We start from the raw sequence: 19,204 nt of genomic DNA, 5'->3' as shown, positions 1-19,204 counted from the left end.
AATAAACACAGTTGACTCCCCCCACTTCCTTCTTTGAATAATACAGTACACACTGCACTGTCAACTGATTGAGCCAACAATAGTAACTTTCAAACAATGTGTTGAGCTTTCTGCCAGTTGATAAACTTGCAGTTGAAGACTATTCTGTGTGAAGAAGGAAAGATCAATAAAATCCTCTATTGAAGGCAGGCAATCTCCTTTAGCCCTTCTTACTGCTTTGGAGTATGAACCTGCTAGTATCCGCTGATAATGAATAGTCAAATTCTCCCTTTAAAGCCTCTGGAAAGCACTGCAAACCTTAGGATGTCTGCTCTTGAATTAACGTAGACATTGAAAAATTGGAGCTCCTCACTAGAGGTACTGATCATTGAGTCGACAAACTGTAATTCTGTAAGGTCAACATCACATTCCTTGTTTATTTCATTTAGAAGGCGCGTCTTATAAAGTTTGTTGAGCTCAGCGGCTATCTAACACCTGTGAAAACCAGTTTAACAACCCAGGTATATATTATTAACTATATGGACATCTCATTACTAACTTTTCCTTGACTCAAGCACCTCAAGCAGCTTTTGCTTCTCCTTCCTCTCAGATGCCAATTGATTTTTCAATAAATCAATTTCCTGTGTGAGACCTTCATTTTGCAGTGTAATCTTGTCTAGCTTGCTCTGAAACTTCGTCTCGTAGCCCTTTTTCAGTAATTTCACTTTTTGTTCATGTTTTGATGAGTACTGAATGTAGAGATCTTCGGCAAGAAGTTTCAATGATTTGTTCGATTCTTGCTCCTTCAACTGATACTTTTCTTTCCATGCTATCACTTCTTTTTTTAATGCTTCAACGAGTCGGAGATCAGATTCTCTAGATTCATTCTTCAGAGCCTCCTGATATTTTTTTTCAAAAGCTTTATTATCTTCTCTCAGCTTTTCATTTAGATTTTTCAGATCAGTGATAACGTCTGAATTTTCCTTCAAAGCATCTTGAAGAGAGCTCAAATTACTATGCAATTGCTCTAACTCTGCTAAATGTTCTGCCTCAATATTGTTATTTTTTAACTGTATGCTTTCGAGTTCGAGCGAAATCTTATCTTTCTCCTCTTGTTCGTGGTACTTTGCCTGCCAGTTTCTCACACTGTCTTCTAATTCTGCGATAGAACTCTCCAAACACGCATTTGTACGTTCTAACTCTAGTTTATCCTCTTGCAACTCCTTTATCTCTGCTTTCCCAATTTCTGCATCATCATTGAGTTCTTCAATTTTTTTACTCATTTGCTCAATTTCAGATACTCTTGCATTCAGTCCTGCCTGGAGCCCATCGGAATGATCCTTAAGCTCCTGTACTTCTAAAACCATCAAGTTTGAACGCGTTACCGCTTCATGTAATTGATCTCTCAGCTTGTTCCCGTCAGCTTCGGAAGCTACTCTTAAAGCCTCGAGTTCAGCTTCTAGATTTGCTCTCTGGGCTATCACTTCGTTGAGTTCTGCCAATACTTCATCATTTGCCCCTTTTCCGGCACTTATCGTTTCATCTAGCTGCTTTTGCAACCTTTCTAACTCGCCATTTTTAGTTGTGAGTCTTTCTTTTAAGTCAGATATCTCTTCCCTTAACTTTTCGTTATGATCTTCAAGCATAGTATTGCGAGTAGTAACATCATGCAGTTGAGTCGAAACATTCTTCAGCTCTTCATCCAAAAGCTGACGTTCTTTTGAACATCTCGCTACCTCTCCCTTCAGGGAAGAGCACTCAACACCCAGCTCGGTTTCCCTTTGCTTGCTAGTTTCAGACTCGTTGATAAGCGTTTCATATTTACCTTGTAGAATAGATTGATTCTGCTTGAGCATATGGAACTCATCGGTTGACTCATCTATGCGGGTTTTTAACTTGTAGGCCCTTTCTTTAAACCTGTCCCGTTCCTTTATTAACGCTAGCACTTCTTCATAGCTCTTATTCAATTTCTGTTCACAGTCTACTGACAGGGTCTCGTAATCAGCCTTCATTTTCTTGTAATGGAAAAAAGCGACATCACAACTTGTCATCATCTTATTTAACTTCTGATTTAGTACGTGGACTTGTTTGGCCAACTCTTCATTTCGACTAGTAATCATATGATATCCTTCACCTAATTCAGCACCGTCCGAAAGATTATATATCTCATCAGTGTTCTTGCGTATAGGAGTTAAAGTATGCAAACTGGAGATACGTCGTCTAGGAGTTCCATCAAACCCTTCGTTTCTATGTTCCTCACATTCAGCGTGACTAAACTCCCTCATTGGACTGCTCTTCGTATCTATCATCTCAATAACCTCAGGTGAGCCAACAAGCTCATTAGCGCCATCCTTCTCATCATCTGGTTGTGGCAAACTTGGTACACATTCTAATTCCAGTTTCAGTCTCTTTGGTTGTGGACCTTCGTCATCAATCGTATTTGTCTTGATCGGCGAGCTCATATCAAGCCTCAAAGGCGAGCGGTTCATACGAATCATAGGCTCTTCCACACCTTCGACATTTTCCTGACTCGTCGAGAACATTCGATTGATATCAATTCTCTCTAACGCGTTCTGCTTCCCCTCCTCTTCACTCCTCCTAACGCAGTCCAACGACCTATCCGTCCACTGCTCGACAACCACCGGTACCTCAAGAGACCCCTGAACAGACTCACACTCTTCTAGCTTCTTCTTCGCTGACAATCCATGCGGATGTACTTTCAACCGTGTAGCAGACCGCATTAGAACCACACTAGTCACGGCCTCTTCATTATTAGAACCCCGTATGGGTGTCTTTTGAACTGGGGTAGTCGGCATGCTGCTAAGACCCCCCACTGGATCCTCCATACCACGCTCATCAGACATCTCAAAGTTGTTTGTTTTCGGACTACTTGATCTCATCAATAAGCCTTACGCGTCTTATTTATTGACGGCGGCACGAACAAATAAGTAGAACAGACCAAAGAATAATACCGAGATGATTTCCAGGATGAAGAAGAGCTAGCAAGCGAATGAGTGAGACTTCAAGTAGCTTGAATTGGGCTTATTCGAGGCTTATTCACTGAAAACTGACTTTTACCCGGCTTTGTATAAAAAACAACCAATTTCAAACCGTGGAGGCGAGCTATCACTTTCGAGGACCACTTTGAAAGAGCACGATAATCGACTGGTTACTGAGAGCCTTGGAGAGCTGATTGTTGTCTGTCTAGTCTTTTGCTTAAGAGGTTACAGGAATTTTCCTGTTCTTTTCGGTTTTAAGGTAGTTTGGTAGTGAATCCATTAGTGATAAATTAATTTGAAATTAATTTGAAATAATGTCGAATCCAGAGGCCAGCAGGGTTTATGAGGTCATTGTGGACTCAGTAGTGAATGAAGTGCGGGAAGATTTTGAAAACGCGGGAATCGACGAACAGACATTGCAGGATTTGAAAAGAGTGTGGCAGTTGAAGCTTTCCGAAACTAGGGTAGCCAATTTTAGCTGGGATCCTCAGGAAAAGAGTTTTCAACAACCGATAGCCAGCGTGGGGAATGGCAGTGATTTCTTGGGGAGCGAAAATAATGCTGTACCCTCAGAATACTCTCTGAACAATGAGTCGCAGGGCTTAGTTTTACCAGGGTTCTCTAATGACGATTCAAACAAAATCGATACTACATCGTCAGAGCAACGATCGCAGGAAAAGATGAATGTGAATGGAGACGATGGAGCGGAGGTCAAGGATGACGAAGAAGAACAATATGTGAAGAAAGAGACAGAGGGGAAGTCGGGAGGTTCACAGGAAATTGAATTATCGCTGTCCTATAACAACGGGCAAGAAGCTGATATCCTAAAACAGGAGGCTAAAAAGGCCAAGAGAAGTGCACTGCTTGATACAGACGAAGTTGGATCGGAATTGGACGACTCTGATGACGATTACCTGATTTCCGAGGGTGAAGAAGATGGACCTGACGAGAATCTGATGCTATGCCTATACGATAAAGTGACAAGGACTAAAGCGCGTTGGAAATGTAGTTTGAAGGATGGGATTGCGACGGTGAATCGTAAGGACTATACTTTCCAAAAATCTCAAGTCGAAGCGGAATGGGTATGATGCATTGTAATTAAATATTAGTACACAAATTTTCAAGAATCCGATTGTTTTAATAGCTCTTTCTTAGCATTAATCCACAATTTTGTAAGACCTGTGATACCGGAACATAGCGATAGGATTGCATAAGTGCCCGGTGGAGTTTTTATGCTGAAAACGTCTGTACAGTTGGCGAGACAGTCGAAAGTGAGTCTAGTTAGATCCAAGTATGTGATTTTCCTTTCCTGTTTGAGTTGTTCAATGCGCTGTTGAATGTCAAGCTCGTTACCGTTTCCGCTATTTAGATCGTTGAGCAATTGTCTGCGTATTGGCGATGTGTAACCGGGGGACCCTTGCAGATTTGCCGATAATTTCAAAGCTTTACTTCTCACCTGTGATTGAATGTTCAATTCAATGATTTTTTTCTGAATCGTTTCTAATTTCATCCAATTATCCTTCAAGCTCAAAACGATATCGTACTGCCAAGAGAGTACTTCGTGCCTGGAAAACCAATTGAACAGTCCCGGATGGGACCACACTTTTAACTTATGTAACAGAACCATTTCGTCACAGATCCCATAGTAAAGATCCAAAAAGTCCCGAAGTGAGCTCTCATTAAACCATATTTCCTGCAACTTGACGCGATCAAACTCCGTCTGTTGCACCTTCTGCAACATCTTTACTATCCGGAATGGAGTGCCACCAAATCGCAGGATATAACGGTATGTGCTTAGTTGTTGACTAACAAAATTTGCCTTGGATTCAAAGTTTTCAAATATAGCTACCAGAAGGATCTTCGATATCGTCACTGGGTGTCTAATCACGGAACGTACACTAAAATTCTTTAGCACTTTCTTGTAATACAGAAGCACAGTGGGATCCCATTTGGTGATCCCAGCGCGCGAATTACTGATAAGTAATCTCAGCAGATCCAAGGTATATTTGAGAATCTTGGTAAGTTTATCCTTCCCAGCTAGCGAATTGACCAAATATTCGAGCACATCAATACGTCTAACAATGATAGATTTATCCATGGGAGATGCAAGTAACTGAGATTGGTCTTCCTCGACTTCCTGGTCAGTCATTACAATTGGTTGCAACCTTTTTTCGTCTTTAACAGGCGATGACATATTAAACGCGTTCCCAGCAGCAGATAAAGAGGCAAAATGACCATAATGATTATTCCTATATTGATCCTCGTCCTGAATCTGGTACGGGTACAAAGTTGAACTGGTATCAGTCATCTTAGGGTGATCCTTGTGTCCCTTCGGTGTTAACTCTCCTCAAGAGATTTCGAGATTTGACTATCCATCTGTATTGACGATAGGCTGAAAAATATTGGCGGAGTGTGAAATTAAAAAAATTAGCGCCGCTTGGTTTCGATCCAAGGACATCAGGGTTATGAGCCCTGCGCGCTTCCACTGCGCCACGGCGCTATAGAAAACTTGTTGAAGAATTGAGGGTATGCTTAGACCATACAAATGGATAGATAATTTAACGGTAAAACTACTGCCATGAGCTATTCCTTGTTGAGTGCTGCTGTATTGAGCTTCAGTCTAGGAAGGTGAAGTATTGAAGACTAGACTTTTCATTCTTGGTATACTTTTTCTAATTGAAACTACGCACCGAGCTTGAGCTCATAAAAATGAAAGACTACTCATCGCTTTGAAGCTAAATTGAACTGAAATATAGCTTCAGCGATGAGTTCGACATTCGGTATCGTTCCTTTCCAAATTTCCAATATTCTCTTTCCTAGCCTTTCAAGTAACAAACTACCTCGATATATCTACGGGTTGCCAACATCCCAGAGTTCTGCGAAAGCCACTTTCAAACTGATCATTAACAATGAATGGGTTTTCACATTCGATGTTCTCGAGGCTTATGATTGATTTCATCATATTAGCTATTTGTTGGCTCGCTCATCAACTTTCGCAATTTTCTGAAAGATGCTAAAATACAAAAAAAAAACCATTAAATGAAAGTTTCACCGATCTGGCTTAATGACTGCAATTGCTCTTCACTGCAGATCGCATTTTTCTTTCGAGAAGATCCAAGATTTCGAGAAGATCCAATATCAACATAAAATGTAAATCCGAATTTCAGTTTGGGCTCTTCGTCCAATTGAAAGGCCCATCCTCAAGTGATGACTCTCAAATGCCGTCTCAGAAGGTATCATAATACCATCATGTACTAATTCTGTTGATCTGATAAGACGAATCTGATAAGGCACAATCGTGAAACACGGTTCCTCTAAGTGCAGTTGACGGAGACTAAAGTTCGCACGGCTAGCTGTAGTTAAGAGCAGTTACAAGCGGTTTCATAAGGTATATAAGTTGAGAGATCTGGACCGATCATGAGCTTGGTTTGGTCCTCACTAGAGCAGTACAGCAAAGAATAATGGACGCCGAACAAGCCCCAACATACAATTACTTCAAAAACAAAGAATTAGCATTGGTGCTTGCACCTTTTGCTGGTGGCCAGGGCCATGTCGGTGTTGAAAATGGACCAAAATATATGTTACAACATGGTTTGGAATCTCAACTGCAAGAGCTCGGTTGGAAAACTACTATTGAACGTCCACTTGACAACGAATCCATCGTGAAAAAAATGCTCCAGGATACTTCCAAGGATGCATATGGTCATATTAAACGTCCTAACCTGGTTGGAGAAGCCACTGAACTTATTTACAAGACAGTGAAGAAAAGTCTACAAGAGGGAAAGTTCCCATTGACACTTGGAGGAGATCACTCTATCGCCATTGGTACAGTTTCGGGAGTATTGGACAAATTTCCAGACGCTGGACTGCTTTGGATCGATGCACACGCAGATATTAACACATTAGAGTCTACAGAATCAGGAAACCTTCACGGTTGCCCTGTATCATTCCTAATGGGTCTTGACAAGGACAATGAATGCCCTGAAGCACTCAAATGGGTTCCAGGTAACTTAAGACCGGAAAAGATTGCATATATTGGACTCAGAGATATCGATGCGGGTGAAAAGAAGATCCTACGTGAACTCGGCATTAAAGCTTTCTCCATGTACCACGTTGACCGTTACGGAATCAATAACGTTATTGAAATGGCTTTGAAAGCTATTAACCCTGATGGTAAGGGACCAGTAATGTGCTCTTACGATGTCGACGCAGTCGACCCACTGTTCGTTCCAGCTACCGGGACCCCAGTAAGAGGAGGACTAACTCTAAGAGAAGCATTGTTTCTGTCCGAGAGACTAGCAGAAACAGGAGACCTGGTAGCACTCGACGTAGTCGAGTGCAATCCTGCCTTGGCAACTCATGATCTACATATTGTTGATACAATCTCAGCCGGCTGTGCCATCGCCAGATGTGCGCTGGGTGAAACACTAATCTAAGTTAAATAGTACATATTCTAACCAATTCACTTCGCAATGAGACGATTCAAGCCCATAACTTGTGGAGAAACACTACAACCTATCATGCTAGTTGTTCAGTTCTTATATATACTTAGAAACTAAACTGGTGATATAGTTGGCTGAATTCGCCCGGTCCCGGGGGACTACCCCGGAGTTTTTCCAAGAATTGGTATAAAAAGCAGACTTGGAAGGCTAGCAGTTCTGATCTTTCGCTTGTCACTCTTAAGACATCCAGATTTAATTCCATCTCAATTAGTTAGCATGCATTCATCGGTCGTAGTTGCCAACATTCCCTTGTCCGTCAGTGACGTCACTTTGTTGAAATTCTTCAGCATCAAGATAGCAGGTTGTGCAGTTGAGCACATCCAGCCATTCCCAGATGCTTACCATTATATCAACGAAGCTGCTTCGACTAGATCTGTTCAATTGTTCTTCAAAGGTCCTGAAGATGTTGAAAAGATCAAGAAGATTTTTGAAGATGAGGCCACGATGAAGCAATTGATTGAGATGGAGAAGGAATTGAGCTCCACTCACCATTTGAACTCTCAAGTCGGTCCTTCTAGAGTTAGAAGACTCTCTGTGACTACTGCATAGGCATATAGGCAATTTTATATCGGTTCGTATTTTTGCTTTATAACGACTTTTAACGTATACTGAAAAATTCAATTCAACCTTCCTTGGTTAGGCCCTTACGGACTGCTAGAACGTTGTCCACAATGACTGCATCTACACCTGCGTCCATCTCGATTTTGGCATTTTCGGGATCGTTGTTTTCTACACCGTAAGTGACGCAGACTAAACCACTGGATTTAACCACTTGAGCCAGACGAGGTGCTTCGATAATGGGGGCTGCGGCTGAGACTATACCGAGCAAATTCCAACTACGTGCGAAGCGGATTGCATTTTGTAGTGAAGTGGCTCTCACATCGGCCATTTGGGCGGTACCACCTTCAGTCAGGAAAAGGATTGGAATAGAAGGCTGCTTCAACGAAAGCATCACGCAGACATCCGGGTGGAACGATGAGAACATGATATCACGGCCATTGGCATTGTCGTAAACCACTTGCAACACAGTATCTACCCAGTGATTCATTTCGACAGCGATTTGCCCAATATCCTCTTGTTCAGCTTCGTCAACCATTGGGTATTTACACTCCACGTTGAAACCAACATTGGCGGGGATCTTCTTAAACAACTCCTTCAAAGTGACAAACGAAGAAGCAATTGAATGACCACGAGAGTTACCTTTATAGTTTTTCTCCTTGAAAGTCTTGGTCAACCGCATTCTGTTCTCTAGTACTTTCGAGATGTTAGAGTAAGCGCTACTGTTGTTGGAACTGTCGCGGAAGGCCTTGTTGAACACACCACTATCATCGACAGAACGACGTCTCTCATCATTGTTGAATCCGTTCATGTGAGTTTGCACATTGTTGAGGTGTAAGAACTGTTCTAGAGTCAATTCATGCATTGGAATATCGACACCGGTTTCTGCGACCAAGAAATCGTGATAAACCACCGGTATGTTATCCTTAGTCAATTGAATATCAAACTCGACATATGAAGCTCCCAGGGATGCTGCGGCGATGAATGACTCCACAGTGTTCTCACCTAATTGCAATGAAGTTTTAGTCGACTGATTCTTACCTAGACCACGATGTCCAATAACCCTTGTTGAAACCAAGGATTTCCAATAGGTCTCAGTACGCCCTAAAGACATCTTGGGATGGCTAAATGGCGACACCATCATGTATTCAAATGAAACCGTCCCTAAAACGTCCAAAGTCTCACTGGCAATAATTGGAAGTGTCACTTTATCAGTTAAAGAGCGACGATTTAACCCAACTGCGGCTCCTGTCTTATTAAGCAATGCAACCGCACGTCCGAGTACTTTGGGAGACCTGCTTTCTTTTAGCAATGATGCGCTAGAGCTCAATGAGCTATGGGATCTTCCCAATGGATCGATAGTCGAATAAGGCTCATCCTTGTTGAAAACGTCATTGGTCGAAACGGAACCATAGGTGGGAACCACGTCAAAGTAAACAATATGGGGACTGTCTTGTTTATATGGTACTTTGAAAGTGATATGATCCAAGTTAGCATCTAAGGGCAAATCCACGAGAATTGGGGTATCGTTTAAATCGTTACTACAGCTGATAACCAATGACAATGCTGTGTCAAGTTCGGTTGAGGATACTTTTGTAACTGGAACATTGTTAAGAGTTACAGCAGGACTAGTTTGTCTTGTATCATTACCACCTAGTGTGATCAAAATGATCGACTCGTCATCTTTCAGATAACTATGACCAAAAGATTTAACTGGTTGAGGCAGTTCACTTATGTGGGGCTTGTTATGGAGGCTTTGCCCGGATCTCGAGGATTTCAATAAATCACGTTGATTGAAGATGCCTGAATTAGAGGATGATATGTGGTTAATTGAGGATTGGCCATCACAACTGTTATTAATCTTCTCCGCAGTCACAGACCCGATGCTGTTCTGAGATTCATCAATCATCTTCTCTTCCGTTTTGATGATGTCGCCATTAACTGATATACGTGGATGCGTGACTTCTGGATGATTAGTGATCTTTATGATTTTTGTAATGTCAAGATGGCCTCTCAAAGCTGCATGTTCCATGGGTGTCCATCCACTTTCATCAAACACAACATATTTTGCTCCATGATCAATCAGAAGTTGTACCATCTTGTTGAAACCTTCCGTGGCGGCTGCAAAGATGGGTGTCCAACCAAATAATTTCTCAGGTATTTCAGTATCTGCACCACTCTCCAGCAGGCATGATGCGGCATCATATAGGTTCAACTTACTGGCAAGGTAAAGTGGTGTCTCGAGCGTTTCTTCATCACGGTAATTCACGTTAAAGCCAGTTGCGGACAACAATGCCTTAATCAAAGGTGGGGAATTGAGCCTTGTAGCTAAGTGAAGCAGTTGTGGAGAGCTCATCGGTTTTGAAGAATTCATGTATGAAAGTAAAGTTGAAGCAGTGAGAGGATGAGACCCTAACACAGCAAGATGAAGAGGTGTTAGTCTTTCACTGTCGCCCCATATAGCAACATTATCAATAGGAGTATCAGGATTCCAGGCTCCCCATTCTTTTAGATTTTCAATGATAATTTTGCTAACTTCGACCAACCCATATTGGGAGGAATAATGAAGTGGAGTACGTTTATAGTTGTCGCGCTGCAGCAAACATGGTCTCAGATGAGCGGGCAATTTATCGAGAATGTATATTAGTGAAGCAGGCGAATCATTTGAATTGGCACCATCGGGCCCGAAAGCACCGACCAATTTTGATGTGTAGTAAGGTGGTGCTGCAGCTTCTAAAGTCGCATTTTCTTTCAATAGAGAGTTTAAGTTATCGAGTTCATTAGGCGTATTTTGTACAGTTTCAACCGTGTCACCGTCGGTCTTCGAATCCTTTGATTCTACAATTTTTCTATGGTTTTTCCCCAAGGCGATAACATGATGATGAAAGAAATTCCTAACGTTAATATCAGTTGGATCACGTAGTGAAGGGATGATCTCCAGCAGTTCATTGACACATTTGAACGATTTCGCCAAAGCAGACTTGTTCAATAAGTTCACCAATACTCTAGTAGGGATCAACACAACGGAGCGATAAGCGGCAGTCAGCTCATCGATCAAAGCAGGACCATCATCTTTTTCAATAAGCCCATACATGATGTCTTTAGTGTTCTGATTACCACCCAAACTCTGATCGGATTTGTTCTTTTCAATAAAATTGGCCCCGTTGCCATTATGTCCCTTTACCTTGAAGGACACTTTATCTAAAAATTCATTCACGATAGCTAAATTTTTAGTCACCTCACTATCATTGGAGAACCCCAGAGGCAAAATTCTGGCTTGCAAATAAGCTTGTTGCTGATTAGTTCCAGCTTTCTTGTCCAGTTTCTTCAAAATCTTGATAAATGCTCTCTTGTTTAATTCACCATACCATTTCAGGTTACGGAAATGTGACCTGAGCTCAAGCAACATACCTAAAACTTCATCAAGTGCATCAGAGATATCATGAGTGCTTGGAATCACCTCTGAAGTACGACCAACCCGACCATTGTGACTCGAATCAACATCATTCGATTGCAACTGCGAGAACTGCAAACCACGAATCAAAGTAATCCCAGACTGTGCCAAAAGCACGTTGTTTACATCAGTAAACTGAGCAGACGAAGTCAACCTGCGCAACCGTCTTTCATATTCCAAAAACTGCACATTGTAGAAGTTATCAACTTTCTCAATATCTCTATCAAGTGCAAAGAAAAAAGAGGCCAAAAGTTTTTTCACTTCAGAATCATCCAGGAAATTGTCCTGTATATTATTCGAATCTCTAGTCTTGACTGGCGGTTGGCCTTCCCCCTTGTTATTCCCATTACTTAGACGGTACAGTTTCTCTTGTTCATGGTTAATCTGCTTTATAAGCTTTTTCAAGGACTTATAATTAACATATTGGTGACTCCATTCAGGAACCTGGTGGTTGGGAAACGTCTTACCAAACTTCATTATTTACTTTCGAGACTAATCAACAATGCGAATCTTTCCAATTTTCGTAACTCTTAAGAGGCAAAAGCGAATTAAATCAACGTCTAGATCCAGCTTCTTCCTTCCTAGCGTACCAAGAGGAAAGTATTAGACATTAAAGATAAACAAAATACGTCTATATAAACCAAACTCCTTGTTGACTGGATAGTTCACCACATGGGATTGCTACACCTTAGCGGCTAATTACGCGGCGTCGCCACGTGTAAATTTCAGCTATAAGGGTAGAGAATATAAGACTAGTAGTTAGGACACAGTTGATCTGTCTTGACGAGGTCAAAGATCTTCTTGGCCGACGTGCTCATCAAGTAACGGACTTCGAGCCCAAACCATATCTTGAGCATCGATAGGGTGCTTGCATCATGGAGTAGACTTGAACTCTCACGTTGGAGACCGAACTCTCGTAGTATGGGCAGGGAACTGAGTATGCATTCTGTTAGTATAATTAGAGTCGGGAAACCGTTGATTAAAACGTAGGATACGAACCTTGCAAAGAGATCCAGGTCTGGATCGAGTTGTCTGCCAATTCCTTCTAGTAGTAAGATTGCTACGACGACGGAGACAAAATCTCCTTCCATTCTGACATGGTGTGAACGAACCATGGAGAGCATTTGGTCCAGTAGGTCACCGATGGATACTGTGCCGAGGGTGAAAGTACGCTTTCTGACTTTACTGACTAATTTTTCCACTTTGAGGGCAAATACTTCTTTGTCAATTGCTGTCTCTGGTGTTTTTGACCGTTCGATCATCAGTTCACCTGCCTGGTAGCCGTCAAATCTGGCCAGAGCGTTGAAAAGTGCAATGAAATTGATACGGTTTTTCTTGTTGAGTTCTGTGATGAGTCCTGCATCGATGAAACATATTTGCGGTACATAGTCCTGAAGAACTTCTTTTAATTCGTCGAGAAACTCTGGGTCTTTGTTGCGTAGTTTATGCTTAAGCGAGTGGACTATTTGGTAGGTTTCATCTTCGGACGACGTAATCTTGGTGCCATACCTGTTTAGCTTGACAAATCGAATCATAACGTTCCCTGGGTGTAGATCAGCGTGAACAAAATCATCTAAAATAAGCATTTGTAAGAAAGCATCGATAAATGGATTACTGACTTCCTGACAAAGTTCAACGTCTTTCAATTGATCTTTAACTCTTAAGAATTGTTCCATAGGAAATCCGTGAATGTACTCTTCAAATAGTACATCCCGTGTCGATAATTGTGGGAGTGCTGTCGGAAACTTGACCTGTATTGAATCCTTGAAGTTTTTGTTAAATCTTCCGAGGTTCAAACATTCGATCCTGAGATCTAGCTGTAGTCGCATCAGTATACTAAAATTCTCGACTTCACTTGGCAGCGATAGCCATTCCATTGTCGGTATCATGTCAATGACACTAGCGAAAAAAGTCATGATCTTCAAGTCTCTATTCACTTGTCTATTGGCATGTGGATGAATAACTTTCACGGCACACCATCTGTTAAGCTCTTTTCCAACTTTAGTATTTGTATCTTCATAAGACGCGATGAACTTCTCTGAGAGTTTACCCATGTAAACTTGAGCTATGGCGCCCACCCCCAGTGGTTTTTCATGAAATTCTTCAAAGATCTCATCAAATTCATACTTATCCCCCAAGCTTTGACAAATTTTTTCCCTTGTGTATTCCAGAGAATGAGCATGGGCATTACTATGCAACTTACCAAGCTCATGACAAAACCCATGGGAAAACATATCGGTACGCGAACCAGCCCACTGACCTAATTTAATAAAACTGGGACCTGCCCATTCCAATGCTTTACGTAACATCGTGTACCACATTAACGAACCACTAGTTTCCAGTGTCTTATCATCTCCATCAACCGCACGATGCCTACCAAAGAATGACACAGGATAAGCTAAGAATACTGGTAAAAAGATAGCCGAAAGCTCCAGGAATCGAAACAATGTTGAAATTGGTTCAATAATATTATCTTTGAGAACAAAGAACAACTTTTTGGCATAGAAAGTGAATCCGTTTCGGCAACGGTCAAGCTTTCTATCTCTTGCTTCACTAATCTTCTCCTGGATCTCCTTCTGTGAGGATAAATACAATCCCATCTCAAACGTATCACCATGAGCATCAGGCTTCAAAGTCTCATTCAACAGCCGGAAGCGAGTGTTTTGTAATTGAGTAAGGTAAAGGACACCACTTGTAGGGATCAGCAAATTTCGTATGGAACTAACCCTAAATGGCCTCTGTGATTTGCGGAAAAACCTCCATGAGCCATTGAACGCAAACCTCAGCAACATAATAGGCTCACAAATGTCTTGAAAGCTTCAAAATGCTTCGAGATTGCACTTCTCCCCTTGGTTCAATGTTTAATTTTCGCTTAAACAAAATCATTAATTCTTTGTAATCTAGATACAAATTACACAGGTAATAACTACAATTGTTCTTCTTTTATAACGTCAATGAGCCAGTCCAACCCTTCTGTTATTCCTTCACCTTTGATTGCACTCGAAGCAACGATGGACCAATTTCTGTCCTTTAATTCCACCAAATTTAGTTCTTTACTTACTTCACTCGCACTCAAAGCCCCAGGCTGATCCTGTTTATTCGCAAAAACCAGCAGAGCTGCGTCTTGTAATTCTTCCTCTTGTAACATGAGATGCAATTCTTTCGAAGCGGTAGACATACGATCTCTATCGGTCGAATCCACAACAAATATCACAGCTGCGGTATCCGCATAGTAACACCTCCAATACGGCCTGATACTAGTTTGTCCGCCCAGATCCCATACGTTCAGCTTCAAATTCTTATATGTCAAAGTCTCCACGTTGAACCCAATTGTAGGTTTTGTTGTCACAACTTCACCAATCTGTAATCTGTATAATATAGTTGTCTTACCAGCACCATCCAGGCCAAGGATCAACATTCGCAACTCCTTATTAACACCCCACAGCCTGTCGAACATAGAACTAAAGAAATTACCCATCTTCAATCAAACTTCACCAAAAAATGACAGCAGAATAGGATTCCAATTTACAGTCTTCAATATGCAACCAAGAAGAACTTCGTGTGATCCAATCGACCACTAGATCCAACAAAAGACCTGCCAAATTAGTGACATTCTACCTTTATTACTATTGTTCAACACTGTGAAAGAACGATAAAAAATGGATCGACCATATTTAGAGACCCTGTGTCCGGGACCTATGGCCGGATAACGGGGAAGAACCGGACAGCATTGAAAATTAGGGCTTGAACAGAAATGTTTAGGGCACAAGTGGGAGAATTTGGTGGAAAACTTGTACAAGTAGGTTATCAACACATACTTAAGAACCACATTTTAACAAAAGGACATAACTCATCTATAGTGGCTTTTGGATACTGTACCACTGATGGTGAGCTTGCTGACAAGACGACTGCTTAGGGAATGGAAAAATTTGACTCGTTATAGTGCACATTTTGCCGATAGAAGGAATGTTTTATTCCATTTGAAACCTCAGGATTCGAATTTGCATATTTGGCATTTGGTTTTGTATGATCCCACAACGTCTGTCGAGCTTTATCTGAAATTGCTCATTGGGTCTGAAGAGGAACCGGCGATTATTTTGAAATGTCTGACCCCGAACGAATTATACCCGACAAATAGGAATATCTCATTGACACATCTGAACTGCTTATTGATATATCGTGGCTTAACGCCCTTTTTGCAACATATTTGGAGACATTTCTTTGAGAAAAGTGCGGTTGAAGTGAGCTCTGAGAAGTCTAGGTTGACAATAGCATGGAACAGAATTATTTGTAAGAATTTCAAGAACCTGTTCCCCGAGCTTTTGGGGACTCTTGCTCCAGGAGATTACCAGTTGGTCAAGGATCACTACCGCAATACTGTCAATAGTCAAGTTGAATCGGTTACTAATACCGGCAGGGATAAAGTTGAAGAGAGTTGCACAACAAATAACCTCATCGCGTGCGATGGGGAATTGCATAACAGGGGACCTGTGCTTAAACGAAGGCAGGATACATCCGATTCAAATGATTTGGAACCAAGTGGAAAAAGGTTTAGGAGATGAATTAATTAAGTAGCATATATTAGTAGCTTTCTTCAGGAAGGAGGTCTACAAATCAGCATATACAAACAGATAGTTTTGATTTAGCGTGAATGACTGGCAATTGTTTTCAACATCTCATTACCAATTTTGTTGGCCTCTGGAAACATTGGCTCAAAGAATTTTTGAACAACTTCGAATTGCCTCTTGTAGAGGTCATAATTAGCAAACGTCACAATGGAACTCCATTCTCTTGCAGAGACCACAAATTCCAAATCATCCTCTCTAAAAGATTCATCGTGTATTGCCGCTTTGATGGTTTGCTCAAGCAGACCAGGTGTGAGGAATAAGTATTCAGAGACACCGAGAAATATTCTAAACAGTGGTGTTGAACATATCATATGGTCATAAGGGTTTATGCTTAGTTGATGCCAGGAATCCACGATTGCTAGTAGCGATAAGTGTGAGTTAGGAACCGGTTGTAGGCCTTCAGTGTTGTCTTGCTTTGGGGTGAGTGAATATTTGTCTAGGAGCTTGTCATCCAGCAGAAGTTCGCCAGTATGGTTTTTGAACACAAAATCCTTGGCTCTTAACAATCTGTTAGTAAGTTCCTTCTCATCGTGCTTTATGAATAGGGAAAAGAGTTCAGTAGCACTAGCAGCGTACTGCAAGATCTGATTATGCGCTGCAGGGTTCGTAATGGCCAAACCCGCGTAGACATGCCATTTGTTAGAGTAAATTCGCAAAGAAATGTTGACTTTGACATTCTCTAAACCACCATACCATTTATCAGTACCTAGAGTCCATGGGTAGATCTTAATTTTTGCCCATGCAGCTCCCATGCTCAGGAATGCGGCATGTGTAACAGCTTGTGTGTCCGCTGTGATCTTGTCATGTTCTTCATACGACAAGTTAAACCTTTTTACTTTAAGGCATGCCATCACTGCCTCTACGAAATCAATTGAGTTCTGACGAGAACACCTATGCTTAATTATGACCAATGGTTGGCCTTCAGTAGAAACTTTGGGACCATGTAGCGAATGTACTGTGATAATATCGGAATCCGAAGGAAGATGTTGCTCGAATGCTGCAATTTCGGGAGTTTTGCAACTAGTCTGGCCCCCGACAATAGCGTCTAGTTTCGTTGAGGGTCCATATAGTTTAACAATTTTGTCTATATTCTCAGCTTCCACACTGTAGATGATGTAATCGCTTAGCCTTGAAACGTAGTGTCCGTTGAGTAGTATTTGAAACTTTGAACCGCTATGTTGAGCCTTCAGACGTTCGTAGTTCTCTTCTCTATCACAGCATACAACATGCCATCCAGCTTCTGAGAATTTTGTGGCATACAATAGTCCCATGTCACCAAGACCAATAATCCCTAGAGTCTTGGTTTCCTTCCATCTTTTAATGTCATCTTCGGTGCCCATCTGCAGCAACTTCTGGTTCTCTTTGTTGAATTGACTGCTCATAAATTCATAACTAATGTGTAGAAACCGATCTACAAGATGAATTAAAAAGATGACACAATTAACAGAAATGAAGAGAGCATTTTAAGCGACAAGCAAAGTAGATAGTATTCTGCGCACCTAAAATGAATCAAGTGTTGTCAAGAAGCTATAAATCTGTAGAGGGGGGGAAGAGGTCTGTAGTGAAATTCGAGATATATCTAGCAGAAACACAGATAACAATAGAAACTGGCCTAAAAAGCTTTTGAATAACTTCAACGAGATCAATTGGTCGTATTCTACCTAGGCAAGAATAACAATAGTGGCATATGTCTGTATCCATTTTTCAGTTCTCTTATCGAAAGCGATCGAGATTACGAGCAAATCCTTTCAAGATTGATCATCACATTGGAAGAAATTAGCATATTTCGAAAGCTGACACCGACATGGTATCAATAAAAGCTGAGCCTCTAACAATACCTACTTTTGCAAATTATGGCTCGATCATATCCCCCGATGAATCGATAAGCAACCTAGATGACTCTATGAAGACTGCCAACCAAGGAACCGCGATAAAATTGTTGGGGGTCAGTGAGATTGAGAAAAAATATCCCTTCACTGACACACCAAAGTGGAATCTGTTCAGGTGTTTCCCTCAGCCACACCTCAAGCGTTCTTTCTGCGAGGATCAGACTAAAGGATCCACTCTGATAGAACACTCTATCAAAGTGCTCGAAAAGCATCCTTCCAGCTCTCAAACCTTCTTACCAATGGGTCGCCCTAGTAACGAACTATCGTATCTAATAGTAGTTGCATTGGAAGACTCGAAGTCTGGAAAACCAGATGTATCTACACTGAAGGCATTTACTTGCAAAGGAAACCAGGCTGTCACTTACGGCGCAGGTATCTGGCATGCCCCGATGATTATTCTTGGACAGCAAGAGCATCTAGACTTTGGAGTGATCATTTACGAGTTCCTCGACAAACAGGCCCCAGAAAAGGATTGTCAGGAATGCCATTATGATGAGTCTGCCATTAAGGTTCAGTTGGTCTCAACTTAACGTATTGTCGCGAGCTCATCGGAAAAAACGAACTAAATTTATAGGCATTAGATGAATAGCGAAGTAGACTTGAATGCTCTTAAGATCTAGCAATCAGCTTAAAAACATTAGGGTTATGTCAGTTATATCAGACGTCGCAGTTGCAAGGCGTGCTGATGATGCAAGCGGATACTCTAGGACCAACGGTATCAAGAATCAGTCAATAACGAAACCATTATCATTAGATGATAGTTCAGGCGAGGTTTTAGTACGCAAAGCTACCGGCAAGTCAAAAGTGCGCAAGGGACAATCGGAGGAAGAATATCAAGGACAGTTGCACCAATATTTTGAAGTTGAGCAAGGTCCGAAGAGAACTGACATAGGATGGATGGACAAAGTTGATCCAATGGCGTTACTTAATGACCCAGAGAAAGATCTACAGATCAAAAACACCAGACAGAAACTGACGAGTTTTTGTCAAAGGCTTTATTATCAGAAGCGGTACGCCGAATGTGCAGCATTATGCGATGAGCTGTTGCCAAGGTACGAGCCCTTCAATAAAAAGAACAAGATAAAGAGAGAACTTGAAGAGTTGGAATATATGGCCCAACAATCAAAGAATATTTTACGTATAAATGAAGCCACCGAGAGTATAGATAAAATACGTATGTAAACTTGATTAAGGC

The 19,204-nt window shown here is 41.4% G+C and overlaps 12 protein-coding genes and 1 non-coding gene across 13 annotated transcripts; 6 read left to right on the top strand and 7 right to left on the bottom strand.

Moving 5' to 3' along the window:
• Nucleotides 1–533: 533 nt before the first annotated feature.
• Nucleotides 534–2,879, bottom strand: SLK19 (Slk19p; the record flags this gene model as incomplete). The annotated part of the gene is made up of 1 exon (XM_003679044.1): nt 534–2,879. The coding sequence occupies one exon, from the start codon at nt 2,877–2,879 to the stop codon at nt 534–536; it is 2,346 nt and encodes a 781-aa protein (XP_003679092.1).
• Nucleotides 2,880–3,292: 413 nt separating this feature from the next.
• On the top strand, nt 3,293–4,066 carry TOA1 (transcription initiation factor IIA large subunit; the record flags this gene model as incomplete). Its single annotated transcript, XM_003679043.1, has 1 exon — nt 3,293–4,066. The coding sequence occupies one exon, from the start codon at nt 3,293–3,295 to the stop codon at nt 4,064–4,066; it is 774 nt and encodes a 257-aa protein (XP_003679091.1).
• A 32-nt stretch (nt 4,067–4,098) lies between these two features.
• Nucleotides 4,099–5,286, bottom strand: PEX25 (Pex25p; the record flags this gene model as incomplete). Its single annotated transcript, XM_003679042.1, has 1 exon — nt 4,099–5,286. The coding sequence occupies one exon, from the start codon at nt 5,284–5,286 to the stop codon at nt 4,099–4,101; it is 1,188 nt and encodes a 395-aa protein (XP_003679090.1).
• A 120-nt stretch (nt 5,287–5,406) lies between these two features.
• TDEL0Atrna3M lies at nt 5,407–5,478 on the bottom strand. Its single transcript has one exon. It is a non-coding gene; the product is annotated as a tRNA-Met (tRNA).
• A 961-nt stretch (nt 5,479–6,439) lies between these two features.
• CAR1 (arginase) lies at nt 6,440–7,414 on the top strand (the record flags this gene model as incomplete). Its single annotated transcript, XM_003679041.1, has 1 exon — nt 6,440–7,414. The coding sequence occupies one exon, from the start codon at nt 6,440–6,442 to the stop codon at nt 7,412–7,414; it is 975 nt and encodes a 324-aa protein (XP_003679089.1).
• A 282-nt stretch (nt 7,415–7,696) lies between these two features.
• TDEL0A05450 (uncharacterized protein) lies at nt 7,697–8,029 on the top strand (the record flags this gene model as incomplete). Its single annotated transcript, XM_003679040.1, has 1 exon — nt 7,697–8,029. One exon carries the CDS (start codon nt 7,697–7,699, stop codon nt 8,027–8,029), a length of 333 nt encoding a protein of 110 aa, XP_003679088.1.
• A 73-nt stretch (nt 8,030–8,102) lies between these two features.
• Nucleotides 8,103–11,969, bottom strand: GDE1 (glycerophosphocholine phosphodiesterase; the record flags this gene model as incomplete). The annotated part of the gene is made up of 1 exon (XM_003679039.1): nt 8,103–11,969. One exon carries the CDS (start codon nt 11,967–11,969, stop codon nt 8,103–8,105), a length of 3,867 nt encoding a protein of 1,288 aa, XP_003679087.1.
• A 275-nt stretch (nt 11,970–12,244) lies between these two features.
• Nucleotides 12,245–14,284, bottom strand: CQD1 (Cqd1p; the record flags this gene model as incomplete). The annotated part of the gene is made up of 1 exon (XM_003679038.1): nt 12,245–14,284. One exon carries the CDS (start codon nt 14,282–14,284, stop codon nt 12,245–12,247), a length of 2,040 nt encoding a protein of 679 aa, XP_003679086.1.
• A 134-nt stretch (nt 14,285–14,418) lies between these two features.
• On the bottom strand, nt 14,419–14,970 carry ARL1 (Arf family GTPase ARL1; the record flags this gene model as incomplete). Its single annotated transcript, XM_003679037.1, has 1 exon — nt 14,419–14,970. The coding sequence occupies one exon, from the start codon at nt 14,968–14,970 to the stop codon at nt 14,419–14,421; it is 552 nt and encodes a 183-aa protein (XP_003679085.1).
• Nucleotides 14,971–15,376: 406 nt separating this feature from the next.
• On the top strand, nt 15,377–16,054 carry UBS1 (Ubs1p; the record flags this gene model as incomplete). The annotated part of the gene is made up of 1 exon (XM_003679036.1): nt 15,377–16,054. One exon carries the CDS (start codon nt 15,377–15,379, stop codon nt 16,052–16,054), a length of 678 nt encoding a protein of 225 aa, XP_003679084.1.
• An 80-nt stretch (nt 16,055–16,134) lies between these two features.
• On the bottom strand, nt 16,135–17,502 carry TYR1 (prephenate dehydrogenase (NADP(+)); the record flags this gene model as incomplete). Its single annotated transcript, XM_003679035.1, has 1 exon — nt 16,135–17,502. The coding sequence occupies one exon, from the start codon at nt 17,500–17,502 to the stop codon at nt 16,135–16,137; it is 1,368 nt and encodes a 455-aa protein (XP_003679083.1).
• A 422-nt stretch (nt 17,503–17,924) lies between these two features.
• DAL3 (ureidoglycolate hydrolase) lies at nt 17,925–18,539 on the top strand (the record flags this gene model as incomplete). The annotated part of the gene is made up of 1 exon (XM_003679034.1): nt 17,925–18,539. One exon carries the CDS (start codon nt 17,925–17,927, stop codon nt 18,537–18,539), a length of 615 nt encoding a protein of 204 aa, XP_003679082.1.
• Nucleotides 18,540–18,654: 115 nt separating this feature from the next.
• Nucleotides 18,655–19,191, top strand: TDEL0A05380 (uncharacterized protein; the record flags this gene model as incomplete). Its single annotated transcript, XM_003679033.1, has 1 exon — nt 18,655–19,191. The coding sequence occupies one exon, from the start codon at nt 18,655–18,657 to the stop codon at nt 19,189–19,191; it is 537 nt and encodes a 178-aa protein (XP_003679081.1).
• Between the last annotated feature and the right edge of the window lie 13 nt (nt 19,192–19,204).

The sequence above is a fragment of the Torulaspora delbrueckii genome, chromosome 1 (assembly GCF_000243375.1).
Source record: "Torulaspora delbrueckii CBS 1146 chromosome 1, complete genome".
Lineage (NCBI taxonomy): Eukaryota > Fungi > Ascomycota > Saccharomycetes > Saccharomycetales > Saccharomycetaceae > Torulaspora > Torulaspora delbrueckii.
This window is presented reverse-complemented; position numbering and strand designations above follow the sequence as displayed.